At 41.7% G+C, this 19,372-nt stretch overlaps 1 protein-coding gene across 1 annotated transcript in view; it reads right to left on the bottom strand.

Annotated features, from left to right (window-relative positions):
- ryr2a (ryanodine receptor 2a (cardiac)) overlaps nucleotides 1-19,004 on the bottom strand; it is a gene marked incomplete at both ends in the record, with an annotated part of 432,832 nt that extends 413,828 nt beyond the window's left edge. Inside the window, 2 exon segments of the mRNA XM_084331016.1 lie at nucleotides 18,345-18,449; nucleotides 18,996-19,004. Of these exon segments, the coding sequence (XP_084187142.1) occupies nucleotides 18,345-18,449; nucleotides 18,996-19,004 (114 nt within the window).
- Nucleotides 19,005-19,372: the final 368 nt, after the last annotated feature.

Raw genomic sequence — 19,372 nt, 5'->3', positions numbered from 1 at the left:
TTCCTTAATACTAAAGCATCAGTGAGGCTGTAATATGCATAATTATACATGATGGGGAAACATTAAACACCCATCCTTTAAGCTTCCCCTTGGATCTTAACATTAAACACCCATCCTTTAAGCTTCCCCTTGGATCTTAACATTAAACACCCATCCTTTAAGCTTCCCCTTGGATCTTAACCCTTTAAGCTTTAAGGATCTTAACCCTTTCCCGTTACCGGGAACCCGGGTAACCCGGTTACCATCGGTAGTGTGATAGTAAAGGGTTAACCTTCTGTAGTGTGGCAGTGAAAGGGTTAATTAGAAGGTGTCTGAGCCAGGGACTCGAGCTGATAAAGGACATATTGCCACCATCAGCAATATGACCAAAATGCATTGTGGGTCCAGAAAAGACATTCATTATATTGTTAAAAACTAGGCATGTCCGATATTGGCATTCAAATGTAATTCAACCGATATATATCGGTATCGGAAATTAAGAGTTGGACAATATCGGTATATCGGATATCGGTAAAAAAGCCAATATCGAACATCCCTAAAAACCTGTCCAGTCACCGGGAGCCCGGCAGGCCCCTGATGAGCGCAACAGATCATCTATACACTACAGAAAGCACACGTGAACAACAACAGGGCAACTGTTCATTAACTGTAGCTGGACATGTAGTATAAACACACACACACACATGTATGTATAGACACACACGTGTGCACTGCGCACACACTCACTCACTCACTCATTCACTGAAGACTGTTACAGTGATCACCAAAGAAAATCTGTTGGATGAATGTAGTATTGACTACTACTAGTCATAACCCTAAGCCAAGTAGGAATGTGACCCTAAGCCAAGTAGGAACCATATCAATAAACTTATTACTGGACACTTCTTCAGGAGACGGTCAGGAACATTGACTGGAAGACACCATAACTAGTCTGTATATTTTATTGGGGGAAAAGACAAATGACTTGCATTTTACAAATAAGCATAAGTTACAAAAGGCAACTCTGACACCTATCTGTATTTCAAACGTTCCATATACTTCAAAACGTGTGAGGACGCTGCACTTTGAAGACATCCACTTCCTGAGTCATTACATACTGGAGGCTGAGTCACCAGTAAGCAACCCTGTGGGGAGATGGGGGTAGTGCACATGCTCAGATTGTGCTCGTGGTGTGTTGTAAATTGAACCCTGCCATCCAATAATCAGTGATCAATCGCGCTATTTAAAAGAGGGCCAAGTCTGCACCCTAGGCCTACACACGGCATGTGTGGCATGTATGCAGGGCTTGACATTAACACCCGCCACCACCCGCCAAATGTGGGTAGAATTCGGCAGTGGCATTTAACTCCGTCACTCTTACCAGCCACTTTGGCGGGTAGACCGTTTTAGAGTCATAGTGAAGAGTCTCTCTCTCTCTCTCTCTCTCTCTCTCTCTCTCTCTCTCTCTCTCTCTCTCTCTCTCTCTCTCTCTCTCTCTCCCCCTCTCTCTCTCTCTCTCTCTCTCTCTCCCTCTCTCTCTCTCTCCCTCTCTCTCTCTCTCTCTCTCTGTATCTGTACTCTCTCTCTCTCTCTCTCTCTCTCTCTCTCTCTCTCTCTCTCTCTCTCTCTCTCTCTGAATGTCAAGCCCTACATGTATGGCATATCTACTGCTGCTGGAAGATACCGCTGATTGTGCGCTGGAGGATGGAGCGTCAGTGCCGTGACCATGCAGACTTATTTGCGATGTGCGATGAGTACCTAGTACCTAGACACTCTCAGGCTAACCAAGACCTGTCCTAATGGAGCTGTGCAATACCCTGGAGCCGGCACTGAGGAGCGGGACCAAAACACTCACACCCTGTGCCACCGCACGTCCAGGCACTGTCCACCTTGGGCCTTTTAGCCACTGGGACATTCCAGAGGGAGCTTGGAGACAGGGTGGGCCGCGGCCTCCAGCAAGTCATGGATGGAATCATACAACTGGCCACACAATACATCCAATTCCCATTATACTGAACAACAACAGTCAAGAGAGGATTCCATGCCACTGCTGGTCTGTCCAACATCATCGGCGCAATTGACTGCATGGACGTGCGCATCAAGGAACCCTGCCCCGATGCGTTTCCATATCTCAGCAGAAAGCAATACCACTCCATCAACGCTCAAATCATCTGCGACGCCCAGAACCACCTGCTCAAGGTGGTCTTTCGTTTCCCAGGAGGTGCACATGTTTCTTCCATCTTACAGAACAGCTCTGTGGGTGTGCACCTCGAGCAAGGATACGCATGGCTAATTGGTAAGTATCTGTGCATAATTAATAATAATAATAATAATAATAATAATAATAATAATAATAATAATAATAATAATAATAATAATAATAATAATAATAATAATAATAATAATAATAATAATAATAATAATAATAATAATAATAATAATAATAATAATAATAATAATTCATTACATTTATATAGCGCTTTTCTAGACACCCAAAGCGCTCCCGACAATGTAGTAAATGGCCTCCTTCACCACCACCACTGGTAGCACCCGCAGGCTCAATGGCTGCCATACACTGGCACCCGGCACACATCACACTATACACAATGGCTGAACTGCTCAGGAGGATTGATATCAGCCAATTAAGGGGACGGGATGATTAGGTGGCCTTGATGTTAGTGACCTGATTGGGAATTTGGCCAGGAACGTCAGGGGAACCCCCTACTCTTTGCGATAGGCGTCCTGGGTTCTTTAACAAAACCGAATTCTGTTGTTCCAGCAACAGTAGGTTTCTATTCTTCAAATGATTTGTTTGATTAGGAGATCGCAGATATGCGCTGCCCCCCTGGTCGATGACCCCAACTCACCAACCCCCAGACGGAGCAGCAGGTGGCCTACAATGAGAGGCAGCCACAGACACAAATATCGGACTGCTGAAAAGATGCTGGATGTGTTTGGACTCAGCAGCTGACACACCTCAGATAAACCCTGAGCCACGCTGTTCCTCCTCCAGTGGCCAGCATCTTTCTCCTGTGGTTTACGATTCTATTTTTGGCCTCTAATTTCACATCAGCCCATTTATTTTTCACTTCAGCCGCTGTGCGCTCCTCTCCTGACACCACGTTAACCTCACCCGTTATCCCGTCTCATGCCTCTTTTTTTTGGGTGGCCTTGTACCCCGTATTGACACTACTGAATAAGATGTCACGCGTGTGTTGCAACAGTACCTCTGCACCGGGGAAGTTAGGTCTGCTTTCCGCTTTGACATGATTTTCAGTACGATAGCATGTACAATAATGCTGTATATATATATTTATTCTTACCGTATATATATATCCACATCTGTCTGTATATACCTGCATACAGATCCAGCTCTTAAAAATCAAACCTCTACTGCAAGGGCGCAGTATCGTTAACGCCTAGTTAACAGCACTGCCAGGTTAATGGTGCATGATTACTGCAGTAGCCGAGCAGAGCAGAGCTCAGAGTCCTGAGAGCTGCATCTGTATCATCCTTTTTACCTATCTGTAGATACTATATCTATATCTGTACATATCCCTTACCTACTCTTACTAGTTACGCTGCTGGCCAGCATGACTTACTACCATAGTGTTCTTATATCTGTACATACATCTGATTAGCACTATTACTCAGTAGTACTGATTTATATATTTTATACCCACTATAATCACCCAGGGCTCAAAATAAAAAAATTTATTTGGTAGCATTGGTGCTCCCAACTTCAAAAAGTTGGGAGCACCAGCAAAGATTTAGGAGCACCCACCAAAATGTATGGAGCACCAACAATATCCCATAAGGACCCACAGTGACACAGGTGTCACATGTACTTTACATGTTCTGGACATTTCCATATAAAGCTTTATCCTTGATTTTACCTCATGAAGTCCCAAAGGGACACCGGTGGAACATCCTGGTGGGTCATGTGACAGATCATGTGATGTTGTGCTCCCATAACCACCTTTCCACAATGCTGATTGATGGCGGTGACTTAGCTGACAGAAGTAGCTACTGTAGCATTCAAAAGCTAGATTCTTGTTGCTAAAAGGTAAGATTTGCATTATAATGCTTACATAACATGTTCTTTATTATATATAACCTGTTGTGAACACATTTCTTGAACAAAATGATAAAGAAAACAATCGATAGAAATCCCATACGTCACACCGGGCATTTAACCTTAACATTTACATGAAAATGTAATGTGACATAAATGTCACAATAAGAACAATTATTATGATCTGCTCAGTTAATTTGTCTGATTCAATGATATTTAGTTAATAGATTTTATATTGTTCAATTGTTCAAAGCATATTAAAACAAATATCAGTCATATTTCAATGTAGTACCCTAAACAGAGAGCCTATTGGGATGCTAGATCTTAATGTGTGATGTGATTTACCCTACCTTGCTACCTCTCTATCTTTTTTATGCTCGCTTATGCCTGTATTTTTTACTGTTGTGAAGCACTTTGAACTGCAACTTCTGTATGAAAAGTGCTATACAAATAAAGTTATTATTATTATTATTATTATTATTATTATTATTATTATTATTATTATTATTATTATTATTATTATTATTATTATTATTATTATTATTATTATTATTATTATTATTACCCTGTAGTACCATGTATAGTACCCTGTATTGCCATGTAGTACCATGTAGTACCCTGTAGTTCCATGTAGTACCCTGTAGTATCCTGTAGTACCATGTAGTATAATGTAGTACCATGTAGTACCATGTAGTACCCTGTAGTACCCTGTAGTACCATGTATTACCCTGTAGTACCATGTAGTACCATGTAGTACCCTGTAGTACCATGTAGTACCATGTATTACCCTGTAGTACCCTGTAGTACCATGTAGTAACATGTAGTACCATCAGTGAGCTGGATGCAATCCTACCTTGAGGGGAGGGAACAGATGGTGGAGGTAAACGGTACCCTATCCCCCCCCCTCACAGTGAGCTGTGGTGTTCCACAAGGAAGCATACTAGGACCGCTACTGTTCCTAATTTATGCAAATGACATGTCGTCAGCTTGTGACTGCAACTTGTTCCTGTTTGCGGACGACTCAGCCCTGCTGGTCTCTGACAAGAACAAGTTACAGGTTGAAAAAACCCTCAGCTCGGAACTAGGCAGAATCTGCATATGGCTCGCTGATAACAAACTATCATTACACATGGGCAAAACAGAGTCCATTCTCTTCGGTTCAAATAACAAACTCAGCAAGACCGACGGCTTCTCAGTTACAGTGGGTGACAATATTGTCACAAGGAAAGATGAAATTACCTACCTGGGTTCCATCCTAGAGGCTAATCTCTCCTGTGACAAAATGGCATCCAATGTAATAAAAAAAGTCAACCAACGAACTCGATTCTTGTACCGGATCTCCTCTCTGGTAAACAAGAACACCCTGAAGACTCTGGCAGGAGCACTCATTCAGGGGTACTACGACTATGCTTGCACCTCATGGTACCAAAGCACCTCAAAGGCGCTAAAAACTAAATTACAAACATCTCAAAACAAACTGGTCAGACTACTGCTTGACCTTACTCCTAGAACCCACCTCACCCCTGCCCACTTTGACAACCTAGGATGGCTTAGAGTAGACGACAGAGTACAACAACTTGCAATGGGCCTGGTCTACAAGATACACTACACGACCAAGGTACCCATGTACATGTCAAAATACTTCCCAAAGGTCAGTGAATACCACGATCACAACACCAGAGGGAGCTCCACAAATCATGTTAAACCCAGATTCGGCTCAAATAAGGGACTAAACACGTTTCGCAATTATGCCACATCAATGTGGAACGCCCTACCCAAAGCTGTAAAGGAATGTGGATCACTACCCACTTTCAAAACCTCTCTCAAGGGACACCTACGGGAGACTGCAATTCAACACTGGCCCCTGTAAATATCCTAACCCAACCCCCTCCAATGTACAGTCATTTACCTAGTATGGTTTTGTCAATAGTTCAATGTACAATTGTGTTTGTTTGTACAGTGTCTCCTCCCCCCCCCCCTCAATGTACAGTGTTACTTGTTTATACAGTGTGCCCCCCGGCCCCCCCCCCCCCCCCAACCACCTCCAATGTAAATTACCCAGTATGGTTGTCAATATCCCAATGTACCCAACCCCCCCCACCCAACCTCCTCCAATGTACAGTTTCTACGTCAAATGTATATACTCCCTTTTCTTGACTCCTTCTGTATCACAAACAGTACTGTATTTGCAAATCTGGTATGTCATAAATGTATAGATGTAGCAGTACTGACTATCTGTATGTCATGTATGTCATATATGTCTATATGAATTGAAAATGGGGGACCCTGATGGAAACAAGACAAACGTCTTTCTCAGGTCTGCATCCCCTTAACAATTGTATGTATTGAGCCGTACTGTATTGTACCCATTCTGCAATCTGTTAAATAAAGTTTTCATTCATTCATTCATTCATAGTACCATGTAATATCATGTAGTGCCATGTAGTACCCTGTAGTACCCTGTAGTACCATGTATTACCATGTAGTACCCTGTAGTACCATGTAGTAACATGTAGTACCATATAGTATCATGTAGTGCCATGTATTACCCTGTAGTGCCATGTAGTACCATGTAGTACCATGTATTACCCTGCAGTACCATGTAGTACCATGTAGTACCCTGTAGTAACATGTAGTACCTTGTAGTACCATGTAGTACCATGTAGTACCATGTATTACCCTGCAGTACCATGTAGTACCATGTAGTGCCCTGTAGTAACATGTAGTACCTTGTAGTACCATGTAGTACCATGTAGTACCATGTAGTACCCTGTAGTGCCACCCAAAGAAATTGTTTCAAATCTTTCCATTTGGCCTAGGGTTTAAACATGGTGCTAAAACCTAACATTGTTTCTAAACCCTTTTTGAAAAGTTCAGTTGTGTTCAGTAAAATGTTGTGTTTTTCTTTTTAAACCGAAGGGAAAGTTATGGGAAACAGAACAAGGAAAGTTATAGTTTGAGGAAATGCAAATAAAAAGACAAACAGACAGAGATTGTCAGCTTGATTTATTTTCCAATGAGGAATAAGTTTAATGATTAACGCCCAATGTGACATATAAGTAACATTTAAGTTTAACCATTAATGCCCAATGTGACATATGTAACATTTCAGATCTTTGCCATTAGGGTGTGCTATTTTGAAAAACAATTCAGAAATGTGTTCTTTGTAGTCTATTTAGTCAGTCTTATGCCCCTCATAATTTTCCTTGAAGGAGAAATGGGTGTGGGTTCTTATGGGTTAAATATGTAATATTTGTTTTTTATTGATAAAAAAAAACAATATAACAGTACTGTAATTAGGCATGTGCCGGTATGACATTTTGAAGGTACAGTATGATAACCGTGGGCAAAAATACTGCGGTTCACGGTATATCACGGTATTTGGTAAAAAAAAAGAAAAAATGTCCCATTGATCAAAACTTCTTTTATTACAGTGCACAAACCAGCTTTTCTGTAGTGTTATTTATGAATGTGTGAAGACTGTCTGTATTACACACAGAGGGAACTGTCTGACCACTTTCAAACTAAGTACAGAATAAAAAATACTTCCAAATAAACTTTCATGATTATGAATAGGCTACATGTCAAAAGGGCAATACGTTTTGTTAATGTAATGTAATCTACTTGCACAGATGTATGTTATATAGCCTATTCTTACTGGATTAAACATACATTTAAACAATTCATCTTTTGTGGAAGATCAACAACTTTAACCACCCACGGAACTATGTGTTGGGGATAAGGTTTCCGCACGGACCATATTGTTTGTTACTTTCCTGTCAGCACACTAGCTCAACGTCAACAGAGTTTAACATTAATAAATGTTTGGCGTTGTCTTTTGACATCCCGCCTTAGACTCCTATCCTTCTAATGATTATGAATATGTAACGGAACGTAGGCCAATCTTGCTAACGTTAGTCGACGGAAATCAATTGGCAACATGATTCACGGCTACTACTAGCTAGCTGGCTAGGGTTGCCACCTTTCTGAAAAAGAAATAAGGGACACCTGTCATTTATTTCGGTTTTAGGGTTAGGGTTAGTGTTGTGAAGGATCAGATTAAACCGAATATGTATATTTACTTATATATATATATTTAATTGTATTTGTATATCGTTTGATATCCCCTGTATATTCCTTGTACAATATGCATTGAATATCCCCGTTTCTACTAAACAGCCCATAATAGTTTCATTCTACCATTGGACTAGAACCTGGCGCCAGGTTGCCATACCCCTAGGTTCAAGTTCAATCGTGCCGCCTAACATGTCGAGGCAGCCCCCGGTTCCGCGCAGTAATATGCCGGGCGAAATACGTGTGGTACTATTTGTTCATAGCGCATATATATATGACGCTCGTAAAGTAGAACTTTCTTTTAGTCCAGTTCTTTACCCTCCAACAGAGTGACAGACGCAAAAGCCTCCCCACGAAGCACGTGCGGTGTAGTAGGGCCTACTTGGCCCAGAATAGGCATTGAGATATCGTGTAGATTAATAGTTGAATGGTCATAGTTTGGCACCATACCGTCGAGTTGGACGTATTCTATTAAGCTAATAATAGTCTATTTATGTATGGTGCATCGTTCGGTTCGAGTCCTACAGTTATCAGTACCCCCATCGTTCCTGACGTTATCTGGACGCTTATCCAGGCTGGTCAGACCCCTAGTGGTGATTGCATCCGAGGAGCTCCGGGTCAAGAGCGACTGGACCTGTATATTGGATTACTCTACCCGACGACGGCGAGCCTTCCACGGCTCTTGGATTATGCTTTATGTGCTTTGATTATTCCATGGATAAAGGCCAACACTGTCGAGTGTTGGAATTACCCCCCGGAGAGGACTACAGGTGAGGCGGCGCTCTACACGTGAGGTCGCACCACGTCGCTCCGTTGTGGACCGGCAGATACCGTTCCACAGAGGGTCCAGCTGTGTTTGTCTACGGCCCCAGGTTCTGTGGGCACTGGGTCTAAGACTTTGGATTCTCCCAAGACACCGTCGGCCAGATGGGATACCGCCAGCGACTTCTCTAACCCCCCCCTCCTACTGTCTTACAACCAGCGGGACCCCCCCCCCCCCCTTAGTGTATCCAGCTATAATTATTCAAGTACTATCGCTATCGTTTCCTAAATATTCCAGGTTGTATACTTACTCCCTGCGCAACCAGAGATTGGACATTCAATGTTGATTTACCTACGAATACTCATTTGCCATAAAAGTGCATACTTAACATTTCAAATCATAAATGTAATTAAGTGAATATTGTGTACACCCTTTGCTGTATTAAATATTCGATTTGGTCCATTTGTGTTGGTTCGTTTCATCAGGTGGGAAAGTGTTCATCATACTTATATCTTGTACTGGGTGGCCAGAAGTTAAAGTACATGAGGTAGTGGTATTAAATATCATATCTAACAATACAGTCAGGGAATTGTACCCCTCAGCTACAGTTAGGGTTATGTTATTTAATTATTTGGAGCCAGCCCCCCAAACTCCTGAAATGCATAGAAATCTATGAAATCTAAATAAAACAATCTATGACATTTATATTAAAAAGAGCTAGCCCCCCAAACCCCTAAAATACATAGAAATCTATGCATTTTGGAACAGTTACTATATACCACTCACGTCTGTACTTCTGGAGGCATTTTGTCTTTTTAGGACGCGGTGGAGTGTCTGCTGTAGACATTTTCAAACAGCAACCATGACAGGCAGCGCACAGACAGAGGATTGGCACAACGGCACAGAACGTATCTTAGCAACGTGAAAGCGCTAATTCTCATTGGTCGTGAGCTGCTGAGCGCACTCCCATCATACCAGAGTGGCCAAGTCTGTTTATTTTCCGCAAAAATTGTCTTGTTTTTGGCTTGTTTTTGTAGGTCGGCTGGCAAATTACTCTCACTATACTGGCAACACTGACTGACTTGCGGACAGTGGAGCTCTCACATTCCCAGTCACACAGCGGAGAGACATGACAGCACATCATCGCCCTGTCTTTCATATTGATTCCCCGACCTTAAAATACGGGACAAACTGCGTCCCGTATCAGTTTAATACGGAACGCGTCTTTTAGTTTCCAATTACGGGACGATTCCGTATTTTACGGGACGGGTGGCAACCCTATAGCTGGCTAACTAGCTAACGTTAACTAGCTCCCATCAAAACGAACGGGTTGGTGTGGCCATTGCGTTATTTATATTTGACATTAGCTATTTATAGGTGGATCAGTCACTAGATCAGTCACATTAAAGTTTTGTTGTCTATACTGTAGCTTGCTAGATATGTAGCTGCTAACGAAGCTGTAGCTAACGTTACTGTCTATGCAAACCACTCGTCGAAGGGCTAATGTTAGCTCACGTTAATTACCCCCGTAAGTAACGTCAAGCTCACGCTTGATTGGTTAGAATGGTCACTGTCAACTCACAAGGCACATACTGAGTGACAAACTAGCGAATGTACAGGTAAAGGGATGTTCGGGGGGGGGGGGGGGGGGATTTAGTGATAGTCTACTCTAAATGATAGTGGATCCGTTTGTGATATATATTTTTTTTTATCTTTGAAAAACAAGGCAAAATATAGTTGTTGAAGCAGCATCGATCATCTGATTTAAATAATGGAATAACTTTGGCAACTTTTAGATCATCTGGCACAATGCCTGTTTTTAAAGACAGAGAGAGAATATGAACAAGGGGCTGCAATATAGACTCCTTCACCTGCTTGACAAGGACTCTGGTTGGATGCCAAACGTATTCTCGTTGTGCTGTACTTGATGAAAATATCATGTGACATTACTCATTATGATGGTTACATTTTGCAATGAATCTGCGGTTCACATGCATGCCGAGCCAAACAATTTGAGCCTGGTATCAGACTGATATCACATACCACTATCATATCAGTATCAGTATTTTTAGCCTGGTATCATCCCTATTTCAATTCCTTGTTGTGACCGAATCATAGCGACTGCATTTGTCAGACCCTGCGCTGTCGTCAGCTGGTAATGAACCCTGTCTGCGCAATGATGCGTTTTAATGGAACTGGCAACACGTCAGACATGTTCAATGGACCTATTGCACACTAACACCACTGACTCAATACAGGGATAATTTACAGTGTGTGGAGCTGCATCTGGGCCGATTCTGTGTGTGCCTCGTCTATATTTGATATGTATTTGTCATGAGTATACATCAATATTGTATTAGAACTCTTTGGTATACGTGTGTGGTGCATGTGAAATTGTGTGTTGTTTGTGTGTATCTGTGGTGTGTGTGCAGTGGTACTTTTACTCAAGTACTGTACTTACGTACAATTTTTAGCTACAGTACTTGTACTTGTACGTGAATATTTTCATTTTAGGGGAACTATACTTTTACTCCACTACATTTCAAAGGAAATATTGTACTTTTTAAACCACTACATCTGAACCCATCAGTTACTAGTTACATGGCAAACATTTATGAATATTCTTTCACATTTGAAGCCCATCAACTTCAAGAGGATGTAATCAGAGCAGCATAACTGGACGACATACCACTTTAACCTAACCTTTAATCAGAGCAGCATAACTGGACCACATACCACTTTAACATAACCTTTAATCAGAGCAGCATAACTGGACCGCATACCACTTTAAAATAACCTTTAATCAGAGCAGCATAACTGGACAGCATACCACTTTAACATAACCTTTAATCAGAGCAGCATAACTGGACAGCATACCACTTTAACATAACCTTTAATCAGAGCAGCATAACTGGACCATATACCACTTTAACATGGCCTTTAATCAGAGCAGCATAACTGGACCACATACCACTTTAACATACACTTTAATCAGAGCAGCATAACTGGACCACATACCACTTTAACATAACCTTTAGAGGTGAATGGATCGAGGTTTGAATGCTCCCAAGCACTGGAATACACAAACATCATGTAGAATGCATACTTTTACTTTTACTTTATGCATACTTTTACTTAATTAAGTGCATTCAATAGCAAATACTTCTCTACTTTTACTTCAGCAGAATTTGAATGGAGGACTTTTACTTTGACCAGAATACTAATGTTGATGTATGTTGCAACGGTCACAAATGTGCCTGTTGTATTTCTGTGTTGTTGTTTGGTTGCAGTGCTGTGTTTGGTCACTGGGAGGCGCTCCATTGTTTGTACCTAATGTAGCTACAGGTTTGGTTTTATTTAACCTGAGCCAGTGATTTCACTTCCTGCTTCACCTGACGTCTGACAGCAACGTCAAGCGTCAACTTGTTGTTATAATTATTTATCTAGTAACGATGTGGCTAGTGTTTGTGATCACCATTTTATTTATATAGTTGTGTACATCGTATGCTAATAGTCCTCTTTTTATATTGTTGTTAATAAATGGGTATGTACAGAATCCCAGAAGATACAACATCTGGTGGGCTACTTGCTTAACACTTTAATCGCCGGAAACGCCGAAACTCGTCATTGCCCGCCATGCTCATTCTGCCGAAGACGCCGTAACACGTCTTTGATATCAATATTTCAAAAATCTGTGATCGAAATCATATTTCTCCTCCGGGGACCTGAGATATACTGCTGAGCTCCACTCAACTGTCTAACGGTTCAAGGGCGCCATCTGGTGGCCGATTGGCAGATCGGCCAAACAGGAAGTGCTCACCCAGATTTCGTCCGGGCACTCGCGATCGTTAGCCGGACTCCATCTCGACACACTGGATAATCAATCGCTCGCCCTAACTCAATAAACAACGTTATTTGGACGTATATAGTATTATACAACCTGGAAATGGTTCATCTAGATCAACATCCCATAATAGAAAACTGTCTACTCCAAGCTGATCGTCCAACGGCGCGAGGAAGATCCGGTAAGATCCAGCGTTATTTTCCAACGTGTTCTTTACTAACTGCTCTGATGACCATATCACCCACACTACATGAATCATCTAACGTTGGCCACGGAATTATAAACGACCCCCCGCCCATCCGGTCAACATCAGATGATACGTAGTAACTTCTAGAAGTACCTCCAGTTGAAATTTTTTATCTGGCACCGATCGCTATCAAACTGTATTTCATCATCAATATAATGCATTTGGGGCTATAAATCAAGTTCTAGAGAAAGCTGCAGAAAATGATAAAAACATACTTATACTTTAGACCGTATTTTAGTATGAATATGTGAATGAAAAAGTATAACGTTGCTACACCCTGAACAATAGATATAGGACATTGAATGGGCCATAATAATGTCAATTTAGCAATACAATTTAAAAAGTTATAGCCCTGCAAAGAAGGGGAACTTCTCCATAGACAAATAGAGATGGCAAGGGATGGTAAATTATGAATTTAACCATGGCGATCAAAGTGTTAAGTTAACTATCCTGGTGCTATTGTTTTCGTTCTGACAAGTTGACATTACACAGCCAGACACCGTTACAATGTCCTGTCTCTTAATACCAGGGACCATGATGGAAATAAGTGCTTGCATTGCATCATGTTTTTATTTATCCCTTGGATGATGGTCTCTAATCCACAATAAAATCAATCAATCAATCAAACTCCACGGATAAAAACACACAGAGAGACGGACATGACAATAAGGCTAACCTTATGCTAATGAGATGCTAATGAAGAGCAACAGTGATATAACATGGATGCTAATGGCGGTAATGGACACAGTGGCAGAGGGGGGGGGGGGGGGGGGCAGACCTACCCATTTCTCCACATCTACATGCTGTGTGGAGACGAGAGAGAGGAGGAAAAAGTAAGTTGCCTTGGTCAGGAAACAAAATAATACACATGTATCCCGATAAAAGATATTTACATGAGGAGACGTAGCTTGTTGTGACGGTTATTTGATTTGAAATCTTTATTTAAAACATGTAAATAAATACAAACAATATAAAATCAAAACAAATCATTGATCTCAAGAAATTAAATGAAAAAAAACTAAATTATAATAATAAACAAAAGCAAAACATAGCTAAATTTATGTTTGAAAAGGAGTAGGAAGAAGTATACACTTATTTAATCCTACCCCTTTTTACTCAAATGAATGTACTAATTTAAAACCTTACAAAACATATATATATATATATATATATATATATATATATGCAAAACAAAAAACTAAAATTATATGTGTAAAACATGAAAGAAAGAAAATAAAAATGTAAACACCCGTGAATGTCAAATCCCTTCCTCATCCCTGTACCTCGTGAACATCATTTCTTTATAATTCAGGTTGAATTGTCTCATATTTGGACATTGCTTTAGCACCACATTCAGACTGTTCCACAGTTTCACTCCACATATAATGCTTCGCTAGAGAGAGAGAAAGCGCAAAGGTTATGTTTCTGTCTGTATGTTTGAACGGTTTGAATTCCAGCGCCGAGCGGACCGGGTCGTAAAAAAGTATTCAGGATTCCTTCAGAACTCTATCTGGGATCTTGACTGAGCATGAAGCTCGGTGCAATGAAGCTCACTTTGGAAACAGGAGACGTGGACAGTGCACGTTTACAAGTGAGATGTATAGCATGCTTAACCTTTAAGTTAACCTTATGTAGTGTGGCAGTGAAAGGGTTAACATTCTGTATTGTGGCAGTGAAAGGGTTAACCACGTCATGTGGCAGTGAAAGGGTCAACCTTCTGTATTGACGCAGTGCAAGGGTTAACCCCTTGGTAGTGTGGTAGTGAAAGGGTTAACATGCAACAGTGTCCTAATCCAGGGAATTCCAATAGTGACAAACCAAGGATGGGAGAGACTACTAGAGTAATGTTTACTGAAGAGATTGAGTTTACTGGGTCTGTCCTTTCAGCTGAACGCCTGCCTCATAGCACGCCTGTCCTCTGCTGTGAAGATGTCTCTGTCTCTTCCCTCCTTGAGTGACAAGACTGTTTCCTCGGAAATCTCACTTACCGCGCAAACTTGCATTCCTGTTATGTTGCAGACATGTTGTACTAGGCCTAGCCCCTTTCGTGACTGTGATGCACCGAGTGAATCCACAGTCACTTGCTCCTCAATAGGAAATCAACCTAGATTTACCATGAAGGACTGGTTCTGGCCGAACCGTTCGTTATACAAGTATCACAGAGACATTTCAAATGGACTCACAGTTGCACAAGGGTTTCGGACAAAGATACGGGATGGTTTGAAAGCTCGGCGTTGCTAATAAACATTTTAAATACATTTTATAAACTGGTCAACACTGCATTATTTCCGGCGTTTGGTGCATGATGCGCAATGCGCTGTGATCACAACCAGGCAGCCAACGCCGGAAATAATGCCGTGTTGACCAGTTTATAAAAAATATTTAAAATGTTTATTAGCAACGCCGAGCTTTCAACCCATCCCGTATTTTTGTCCGAAACCCTTGTGCAACTGTGAGTACCTTTGAAATGTCTCTGTGATATTTGTATAACGAACGGTTCGGCCAGAACCAGTCCTTCATGGTCAACATACGTTGGTTTCCTATTGCAAATGACTGTGGATTCACTCCGTGCATCACAGTCACGAAAGGGGCTATACTAGGCCTAAATCAAACCGGCTGTGAACCCTGGGAATGTGCCAAGGTGTTGGCAGCTTTATAAATGAGCCCAGACTTAACCTTAACCCTGCAAGACCCGGATATATTTCTACTTTTTTTTTTTTTTTTTTACCTTTCGGATGGTGCTGTAGGAGTATACTTTGGAGAGGAAAATATAGTGTTTTTAAAGGGTTTTGGAAAGGTTTTATTGAAATGTTGTAATATTACAACTGTGGTTCTATCAGGTAGCAGCATTTCCTATAGGCCATTTTTACTCACTGTCTGAATTACTTGGCAAATGTCTATATACTTCACTAAAACAACTTAAGGGTTCATTTATATGGTTATGGTTTATTATTTGGCCACAGAACAGTATACATTATGAGTAATATTTGGCCTCAGAACAGTATGCATTATGAATAATAACATCAATAAGCCATATCAATAAGCATTCTATGTCCAAAGATGGTGTGATAGTTAAGACCACCCTAAAAACCCTTGTACCCTAATGTACCCTTGCTGGTGTGGAATCAGATCTTATCTTATCTCCCTCTCAGCCTTCCTACTGTCTCAATAAAGAACCTTCTCTCCTGTGTCTCCCCTACTCTGTCTCCCTCTCAGCCTTCCTACTGTCTCAATAAAGAACCGTATCTCCTGTGTCTCCCGTACTCTGTCTCCCTCTCAGCCTTCCTACTGTCTCAATAAAGAACCGTATCTCCCGTGTCTCCCTCTCAGCCTTCCTACTGTCTCAATAAAGAACCTTCTCTCCTGTGTCTCCCCTACTCTGTCTCCCTCTCAGCCTTCCTACTGTCTCAATAAAGAACCGTATCTCCTGTGTATCCCCTACTCTGTCTCCCTCTCAGCCTTTCTACTGTCTCAATAAAGAACCGTATCTCCTGTGTCTCCCGTACTCTGTCTCCCTCTCAGCCTTCCTACTGTCTCAATAAAGAACCGTATCTCCTGTGTCTCCCTCTCAGCCTTCCTACTGTCTCAATAAAGAACCTTCTCTCCTGTGTCTCCCCTACTCTGTCTCCCTCTCAGCCTTCCTACTGTCTCAATAAAGAACCTTCTCTCCTGCGTCTCCTCTACTCTGTCTCCCTCTCAGCCTTCCTATTGTCTCAATAAAGAACCTTCTCTCCTGTGTCTCGCCTACTCTGTCTCCCTCTCAGCCTTCCTACTGTCTCACTAAAGAACCGTCTCTACTCTGTCTCCCTCTCAGCCTTCCTACTGTCTCAATAAAGAAACGTATCTCCTGTGTCTCCCTCTCAGCCTTCCTACTGTCTCAATAAAGAACCTTATCTCCTGTGTCTCCCGTACTCTGTCTCCCTCCTGCACATACTGAGGGGAGCTGAGGGGAGCAGATTCCTGCAGACCATATATGGGCAGCTTCCTGGCAATCACCTCATTCAACTCACCTGCTCAGCAACCACACCTGTCAGCCGTCTTCTCATCAGCCCTGCAGTACATCTACCCTGGTTCTTCAGTCACTTTGGGCAGATTGTTAACTCAGGTACTTGGATCCCTGCCTGCCTTCTATTTTTTGGGCCCATTTATATTTAGTTTTATAAGTTATGTATTTGTTAAAGTTTGTTTGGGTAAATAAAACCCCTTATTTGTCCTGCACCACTGTGTCCTCATCTTCTGGCTGATTGGTCCCTTACACAACTTGGCCCATTTCAAGACTATTTTGTTGGGGGGGGGGGGCTGTATCCAACTGGCAGTTTGAAAGACCATTCAGGTTGTCCTGATTTACAATCATGTGGAGACATGTGAATCAAGCCTTTTTTTTTTTTTTTTTTTTTTTTTTTTTAAATAAATGAATACAAATTACATTTAAAGAAAGAATCAAACATTAATTAGACAATGTAATTATGCATCCTATATAAATGTAGTGAATCACTCCATTCAAAACCAATAATTCACTCTATTCAATATACCTAACTAATAATTACAAGAACACAGAGACAGAGGGTTACAGTATGGTATTAGAAAAGGCGTTCATACAGTGGAAATATGATTAGAGCAATACAAGATATGTATGTATTCAAAATACTAGCTGTGTGTGTGTGTGTGTGTGTGTTTGTTTGTTTGTCATGTAAATGGTTAGAAGGGATTTAGAAAATTAATGTAGTAACTCAGTAAAAGGTCACACGAGTGTATGTGGGTGTGTGTGTGTGCATGCATGCGTGTGTGTGTGTGACTGTGTGTGTGTGTATGTATGCATGTGTGTGTTTGTGTGTGTGTGTTTGTGTGTGTGTGTGAGTGTGTGTGTGTATTTGTATGTGTATTTGTATACATATGTATGTGTATGTATGCGTGTGTGTGTGTGTGTGTGTGTGTGTGTGTGTGTGTGTGTGTGTGTGTGTGTGTGTGTGTGTGTGTGTGTGTGTGTGTGTGTGTGTGTGTGTGTGTGTGTGTGTGTGTGTGTGTGTGTGTGTGTGTGTGTGTGTGTGTGTGCGTGTGTGTGTATTGTTTTCTTTTTTTTCTTTTAGAATACCGTTTTGGAATCTACATTTTTGTATTTTTTGGTAAGAATATAGGACAGGCACATATAAGCACTATGCTTCAGTCTGTACCTTTTCAGTCTGTGTGACTGTGTGTGTGTGACTGTGTGTGTGTGTGTGTGTGTGTGTGTGTGTGTGTGTGTGTGTGTGTGTGTGTGTGTGTGTGTGTGTGTGTGTGTGTGTGTGTGTGTGTGTGTGTGTGTGTGTGTGTGTGTGTGTGTGTGTGTGTGTGTGTGTGTGTGTGTGTGCGCGCTCTCTCTCACCCCCTCAGACTTCTCCTCAGTGTTAGCCAGCATCTCCTGCAGAGCTCTGACAGACAGAGACTGTTCCAGAACAAAGGTACAGATGGACAGGTCTGGAGGCACATTCTGCAACACAAACACACACAGAGACATGTAACACTTCAAACTTAACGGTCTTTGGGGCGGCTAAGTGGCGCAGTGGGCAAGGCGCTCGCCACTAACGCAGGAGATGCTGGGTTCGAGCCCAGCTCTCGGCGTTGCTTCCGGCTTGGATGGCCGTTCATACTAATACAATTGGCAGTATTAGGGGGTGGAAAAGCCGGTGGGTGGGGATCGGACGTTGTGGACAGCGACTTCCACAGGTCGGTTGGTGCGCCTGTACAGCAGAATCAGGAAGTATCAGGGGCAGCGTGAGCCTCCCACGCATTACTCCTCGCCGCTGAGAGATCGCGCTGTACAGGTGAAAAGATGCGACGGCTGCCTCCACGTGATGCAAGGCTTCGTCCACATTGCAGCCGACCAGTGGGAGGCATGGTCTAACAACGTTCGAGACAGGGGAGGGTAGAATTGGATAATACGAAATTGGGATGGGAGAAAAATAGAAAATGGGGAGAAAAAGTAGATAAAAATAAATAAATAAATAAAACTTAACGTTGTTTCATTAAAAGATACTTGTTCCATCATGATAAGGATGAAGAAACCTACTCCCATTACCAAAAGAAAGTCTCATGTTGTAGAAGCACATGAATAGATGTGGAGACTGATCTATAAAATGTATTTGTAGAAACTTTAATCTGTCAGGTCTATTAAAATCCAATCCCTTCTTTCTTTCTTTAACCCCTTAAGCCCGACAGGCCCGGTACAGGGCAGAGATTCATATCACACCATAAATTGATCAATACAGAACGTATTAATTAATGTTGCGTTTCTTTTCAAATGTAGCCAAGAAGACCCTATAACCCTGTCAAAACAGCAGTCAACATGTATATTTTCAGCACTACGTTAAGTTTACCAATGATTTAAGTGTTATTAGTGAAATATGAGTTTAT

This window comes from Notolepis coatsorum (assembly GCF_963971535.1).
Source record: "Notolepis coatsorum genome assembly, chromosome: 15".
Taxonomy (NCBI): domain Eukaryota; kingdom Metazoa; phylum Chordata; class Actinopteri; order Aulopiformes; family Paralepididae; genus Notolepis; species Notolepis coatsorum.
This window is presented reverse-complemented; position numbering and strand designations above follow the sequence as displayed.